General features: G+C 43.0%; 1 protein-coding gene across 2 annotated transcripts; it reads right to left on the reverse strand.

Annotated features, from left to right (window-relative positions):
• Positions 1-289: 289 nt before the first annotated feature.
• On the reverse strand, positions 290-6,240 carry pou4f2 (POU class 4 homeobox 2). 2 transcript variants are annotated; one of them, XM_054780365.1, is made up of 3 exons: positions 6,087-6,240; positions 5,599-5,968; positions 290-5,210 (listed from the first exon to the last, which is right to left on the reverse strand). In XM_054780365.1, exons 2-3 carry the CDS (start codon positions 5,854-5,856, stop codon positions 4,263-4,265), a joined length of 1,206 nt encoding a protein of 401 aa, XP_054636340.1. In that variant the 5' UTR covers positions 5,857-5,968; positions 6,087-6,240; the 3' UTR covers positions 290-4,262. The 2 variants fall into 2 exon arrangements, with proteins under 2 accessions (XP_054636340.1, XP_054636338.1); XM_054780363.1 differs by having other exon boundaries at positions 5,599-6,240.
• Between the last annotated feature and the right edge of the window lie 779 nt (positions 6,241-7,019).

Below are 7,019 nucleotides of genomic sequence, written 5' to 3' on the forward strand. Positions count from 1 at the left end.
CAGGTCACAGCATTAGGTACACCTGCATGCTCTAATGACATACAGCAGGCTTCTTTTCCACAGTGAACTTAATGGCTGGATCGTGATGGATTAACATTTGTACATAGTTAAATCAACTTTTTGTGTCATGAAGTAGTCAAACATATTCATAAATGAGCTTTATTATGTTTGCAAAGGCTGCTTTAAAAAAAACCTAATGAAGTGACCACTGTGTCTTAAATACAGGTGTATGCATTTTTATTTTAATGCAGTAGACTCGCGTCTTAAGATGGGAGTTAAAGGTTTAAAAAGATATTAAATACACATAAATACACATGCATCCCTAAGGCAAGGTGTGGAAATCGAATTGTGTAGGTGTACCTAATCTTGTGGCCAATGTAAATATGTTTCTTATGAGTCTTTTGGGTGTAATGTTGTGCTTATTATTATGACAGCATGCAATTATTACAAACAGCTCTTTGTGTAAAAAGCAGTGCTTGTCTACAATCGTAATAACAAACATATATTGTCAAATTAATACCTTTAGTAGCTCATTTTTTAGACTGTCAGGTGTACCTAATGTTGTGTCCTGCAAGTGTGCAGTTCAATGAAACTTTTACACAGGTAGCTGTCCATGGTGCTGATCATCTTTTTCTCTGCTGTCTACTCAGCTAATAACATCTATGGCTATTCTACTAAATTCTTAAAATGTTCTGGGGCGGGGGCTACTAAAATAATGAGTTGTATTTGTTGTATTAAAATACAACTTATATGTTTAGGTTGGTCAAAGATTGTCTATTTCCTATTTCAGGAGTTCCCTGGGACCCACATTTTCCATTGGTCATTAAGTCGTGACCCACTCAGCAAACGTGTTTGTTTTGTTTTGTTTTTAAACATGAATCCACATAATTACATGTCCAACATGTATTTTTTAAATGGATTTATTATGACATTGTATTAAGGAAATGACGACGAACTTGATAACTGCATGCATACAAATAATGCGTAAATTAAATAAATACCAAAATTAAAGTAAAGTAAATTAAAATGAATACCAAAATTGCAGTAAATAATACCACAAAAGCAGATATTTCACTTACAATTGTGCAGTGATTATATACCAAGGAGAAAGATGACTAAAATATAGCTCAATTTACTTTTAAAAAAGTCAGACGTCAGTTGTATATACATACATAATACATAATCATATTATACTTATTTATAGTGCAGATTTACATATTTTTTTATATTACAACATTTTAACGTTAATTTTTGACTAGCTGTCTGCGACCCGCCCAGAATGGATTTGTGACCCACTTATGGGTCCCGACCCAGCAGTTGAGAATCACTGGTCTATATGACAGGAGCACTGTGCTGTTTTGCAAAAAAAGTGAGTCAAAGATCCTCCATGTGAAAGTACCTCTCTGCCGTTTTTAAAGAACCTACTGAGAAATGAATGCTAGTCAAAGTTCCTTTGTATCCTCTGTTGTGCCGCTTGCATGAGCAAACTTTTTCCATCGAAGGCCGCTTATCGAAAAATTTAAGGATTCGGTTGCCACCTTTATGTTTTTTATGTTCTTATCAGGCTAAAAGCAACCCATGGAGCTCTGCTAAGATGTTATTTAAAGAAAAAAGCAGCTTTAAGTGACAAAGCCTATTTTTAGTTTTAGTTTTATTAGTATTAACACTTCAACTTTGTGTCGTGATTTTTATGCTTTTTTTGCTCTCTTTTTTACTTTTGCGGTTGGTTTTCTTGTATAATTGCGTTTTCAGAAAATGAAAATAAAAAATGTGAAATAAGAAACAAACTGCGGGCCGCAAATGCCTCTCGGGCCGCACTTTGGGCACCCCTGCATTAGTTTTGAACTGAACTCGCCAGCCAGTCCCATATCATTCTGGGGGTCCCCATTTTTTGTCCCGTGGGCCGCATATTTAAATACCAACAGTGTCCTAACTTTTTCCACGGAGTGCCGCATACTGAAAAAGCTAATGATATATGTATGTTTTTATTTTGTAAAAAGGTTACAAACGTTTTTATATCAATTTGAAGACAAAGATTTGTGTTGCTATTAGTTATTAGTATGAATATTCTTGCTGTATTTTTCCTGTTTTTCCTTTTTGTTTTGTTTTGTTTTGTTTGATTTTATATGTGCCGCTGGCCAAAAATGGCCCCTGGGCCACACTTTAGACATCCTTGCCCTACACTATTTAAAGCAGGGTTTCCCAAACTGGGGTTTGGGAGCTAAAAATGGGTCCTGTAGCCAATTGTGTAGTAGATTGAAACACTGTCAAAAATTGTATTAATCCTTAAACAGACCTTCTGTGTTTTTATACACTTTAGATGCTTATATTATTGCAATACCTGACGTATTTTAGTAATTTCGTATCAATATTTTTGTCTTGAGTTGAAAAAGGTCAGGAAACGCTATCTGCTTTAGACATGACAAAAATAATCAACATCATTTTCTGTCATCCTTTCCTCTTCAAAGAGTGTATTTAGAAGGATAAAGGTGGTGTTGCAGGGTGTAGTGATGGGGGGTGGGGGCGCATTGGCAGGCGAGCTGTTTTTCTGGCGGGCTGACATCTGGCAAGTCTCCGCTCCAGGGAGCCATCCGGGCCTCCGTAGAGCCCCTGATTAAGGCTCTAATAGAATATTAGCATTTGCTCTCAGGTAAGCTGCAGTAAGCTGGCAACCCTGAGTCACCTGGTGGTGTTGATGGAGCCAAGGAGGAAGGTGGAAATACCCCCCAAAAATGTCAAAAAAGGAGTAAAATCACATTAGGTGGTTTGCACTTGTGCACGATAGTATTAGTAATAATAACAATAATAATAATAATAATAGGAATAAAATGGCAGCATTTTACAGGGAGTGATAGGGAAAGAAAATGATTTTTTTTTTTTAAGCTGTGCATCCCACAGCTAAAGCGTTTTCCCTCCTCCTTCATCAATAAATAAACAGATGAATAAATAAAATAGCATAGCACATTAGCATGTCTGGGCTTCCAAAAAAAAAGCCATCATAAATCAAATGGTAAAGTTTGCTCTTTAATGAAACACATTGCAGTTCAATTGTTGTAAATAAATAAATAATAATTGTTGGGTTTTTTAATGAAAAGAAGCAAAAAAAAAAACAAAGCAACACATGTTGTGTGATAAATGATTTGAATAATTTAACCAATATATTTTTTTTAATTAAAGTTTGTTTTTTTTTAAAAAAAAGGAGGAGCAACATACATTACAGAAATACCTCAGCTAAAACAGCAATACAGCAAAAACCTGTACGAATATATTTATGTGCAGCGATGACGTATTTACATTGTACGCTTTCTAATGAATATTAGAAAATAAATCAGAATCATAACATGACTTCATAAACTTAACAAGGTGATTGGAACAAGCAACGACATCCTTTTTTTTCAAAAAAACATTGATACAAATAAACAGCGGGGGGGGAAACGGAGGAGACAGGGGACTATCTCATATATGGCGATTGTACCATCTTTAAAATAAATAAATAAAATAAATCGTGTGAATTTGTACGATTCACAATTGGATTTTTTTTCTCAGGCAAAAAAAGAGGGAGGGGGTTGGTGATGGGGAATCCCAATAAATATGTAATGAAGTAAACATGACCTCACTCAATAAATAGTTCATAAGATGCTGCAGGCCCACGCTGGACTGTAAACTTATTGCAATATAGGAGAACATTTCAATTAAATGTATTTTTTAAAAAAAGGCCTAACAACATTCCGGTGGGTATCTTTTAAAATTCCCCCTCACAAAAATATAAGCAAAATTGCACGTTTTCGACACAAAATGGAGTGTGTAAAATGATGCATTTACAGAGAGATATTTGGCAGTCATCTATCATCGTAATCATTATTATTATTATCATTATTATTACATCTCTCACAAGTGGACCCTGCTTGAATGAAACGTCCCTCATAAATAAACCAAGTGCTCTCCGTTGCTATTTTCCACGCCTTTCTGCTCTATTTTAACTGCAGTCCTCCTGTGAAATAATTCAGCATGGCTGGAAATTTCATTTCAAGTCTTTTTTTTTTTTTTTTAAACAAGTGTTGGAAAGCATTCGGCCTTACTTGCTGGCAGGTAGACTCCACGGCTCCGTTTTTTCTTCATCTTATTCACAAAGTCATCGATGATGGCAAATGGAAAAAGGTGTGTGTTTTTCTTGTTTTTTTGTTCTTTCTTGTTGAAATATTTAAGTAGGAAATTTATGATACAAAGCGTCCAAAGTCCGAGCGAGAATCGCCGTGGTGCGTTCAAACACACGCCGAGTACTTCATCCGTTTCTGTTTCTGTCGCTGGTTGCAAAACCAGACCCGGACCACGTTCTTTTTCAGGTCCAGCTTTTCGGCGATGGCGGCGATCTTCTCCGAGGAGGGCCGCGGCTGGATGGCGAAGTAGGCCTCCAGCGAGCGCTTCTCCGGCGCGGCGATGGAGGTGCGCTTGCGCTTCTTCTCGGCGCCGTTGAAGAGCTCGGGCTTGTTGAGCTTCTCCCGGTGGGACTTCTCGGCCTCCTCCAGCCACGCCTGCAGGATGGGCTTGAGGGCGATCATGTTGTTGTGGGACAGCGTGAGCGACTCGAAGCGGCAGATGGTGCTCTGGCTTAGCGAGCCCACGCCGGGGATCTTGAGGCTGGCCAGCGCCGAGCCCACGTCCGCCTGGGTCACCCCGAGCTTGATGCGCCGCTGCTTGAAGCGCTCCGCGAAGGCCTCCAAGTCCCTCGGATCGGCGTCCACGTCGCTCATGCCGATGTGGGGGGGCAAGCCGTGGGCGTGGGCCATGTTGATTGCCGCCTGGTGCATGTGGTTCATGCCCGCCATGTGCGCCGGGTGCGCTGGGGTGGACACCACCGAGCCGTCCGGCCCGGCCATGGCTCCCAGCGCCAGGCCCGGGGTGATGTGATCCAGCAGGTCGCCCTCTAGCGCCTGGTGCGGCTGGTGATGGTGGTGGTGATGATGGTGGTGGTGGTGGTGGCCGTGGCCGCCCAGGGCGGAGGGGTGCGAGATGGGCACCGAGGAGGAGGAGGACGACGAGGAGGTGCACGGCAGCGTGTTCATGGTGTGGTAGGTGGCGTCCGGCTTGAAGGGGCTGTGGTGAGGCGGGTGGTGGTGGTGGTGGCTCTTGGTCTGGGAGACGATATCCACCGCGGCGAGAGCTTCAGCCCGGGCCAGCAGACTCTCATCCAAGCCGCCGAATATATTGCTCTGCAATTGCAAATAGAATGCACACATTACTGTCAGCTGGGAATTGTCCCCCTCCACTCCATCCTCTGGTTTAGAACATTTCCAGAAAAAAGAGGAGGAAAAGGGAGAGAGAGGGAGAAGCAGCAAACAAGAGCACATGGGTCATAAAAATTAATACAAGAGGCAAAGCTGACTGAATTCATAAGTGGAGCTGCAGAAAAAAAAGACGTGAAAAAAACATCAAGATTTTTTGTAGAAGGAAAAAGTGTAGGTGTCAAAATGTGCCTGATGTTGCACCATCCTTCCATCCATGCATCCATCCATCCATACATTCGCCCGTACATGCATCCATGTACATCCATCCATACATCTGCCGTACATGCATCCATGTACATCCATCCATACATACCGGTGGTGTGGGCAGGCAGGCTCGCCTCATCGCCTCTGAGCCGCTGGTGCTGATGATGCTGCTGCCGCTGTGACGGGAAGATGAGCAGGAGGACGAGGAGGCGGACGACGGCGTGGACGAAGAGGAGGAGGCCGAGGAAGTCAGCGTGGACGAGGAGGACGAGGAGGCCGAGGAGTGCAGGGAGTACTTGGCTTCGGCCAGGCTGGCGTGGGCCATGGCGGCGAAGGGCTGCTTGCTGCTCAGAGACATCATCATCATGTTTGCGCGCGTCCGAGCCCCGGAGTGCTCCTTTTTAAATTTTGAGATGATGACTCCGCCTCCTCTTCTTCTTACTGCTTCTTGTTGTCGTTGTTCCTCAGCTCTGGGAGCTCTGTCAGGTCCAATTGAGGAGGAATGTCTTAGCACTGGCACCAATCAGTCAAATCATCAGAAAAGACCCCTCTTAAAAAAATGAAAAAGTTAGGACGGCGAGCCATGCAAAAGCGCACCTTTGTTTTGGATCAGCCTCCTCCCTTAAAAAAGTCCAGAGGATGTTCTCGAAAGAGAGACCACAAGATGAGTTCTCTCAGGATTTTTTGTGTTGTAGAAAGTTTCCGAGCGGTGGTCCTGCATGCAGGGTGGGTTCTCCTCCGCGATGCTGAATGCTGCTGGGACCCCAAGTGGCGACGCTCTGAGGCGGAGGGCAGACTGACTCTCCTCCCCGCCCCCTTTCTCTCTCGCTCTCTTTCCCCTCTCTCTCACTCTCTCTCCTCCACACACACACACACGCACACACACGCACACACACACCTGCTAAAGCTAAAGCCTCCCCCCCTTTTTTATGATTTATTATTCTTCATTAGGCGCACCATCAGTGGCGCCGCGGGGGGACTCTGGGCATGCGTAGAAGTGACCTCCCCCGCTCCACCATTCAGGACTCATTCTCCATACCCAAAGTTCTGGTCCAGAGATGTTTAATGTGCTTAAAAAACACACTGTGGTCCGAGAGGATCTTTGATTCACGTTTTTGCAGTACTTCCTTAATTACAGCACAGTACTCCAGTCATATAGAAGGTCTTTGATACCGTTTTTGCAGTAGGCCCTTCAAAACAACACAGAGGATCCTTGACCAGCGTTTTGCGTTAGGTCCTTAAATAAGCCTCTCATATAGAAGACCTTTGACTAGCGTTTTGTAGTCAGCCCTTAAAAACAGCAGCCTGCAGTCATATAGAAGATCTTTGACGAGCATTTTGCGGTATGTCTTTAAAAACGGCAGCCTGTCATCTAAAGGATCTTTGACTAGTGTTTTGTAGTATCCCTTAAAGACAGCAGCCGGTCCTATAGAGGATCTTTGACTCACGTTTTTGCGATTGGCCCTGAAAAACAAAAAGCCTGTCAGTAAGAATCTTTGACGAAAAGCAGCCTGTCATTTGGAGGATCTT

This window comes from Dunckerocampus dactyliophorus, chromosome 6, assembly GCF_027744805.1.
Source record: "Dunckerocampus dactyliophorus isolate RoL2022-P2 chromosome 6, RoL_Ddac_1.1, whole genome shotgun sequence".
Classification (NCBI taxonomy): domain Eukaryota; kingdom Metazoa; phylum Chordata; class Actinopteri; order Syngnathiformes; family Syngnathidae; genus Dunckerocampus; species Dunckerocampus dactyliophorus.

Coding starts and splice junctions, on each gene's coding strand:
- pou4f2 (XM_054780365.1), bottom strand. CDS start 5,856: ATGATGATGATGTCTCTGAGCAGCAAGCAGCCCTTCGCCGCCATGGCC. Junction 5,211..5,598: donor CCTGCCTGCCCACACCACCG/GTATGTATGGAT, acceptor TTGCAATTGCAG/AGCAATATATTCGGCGGCTT.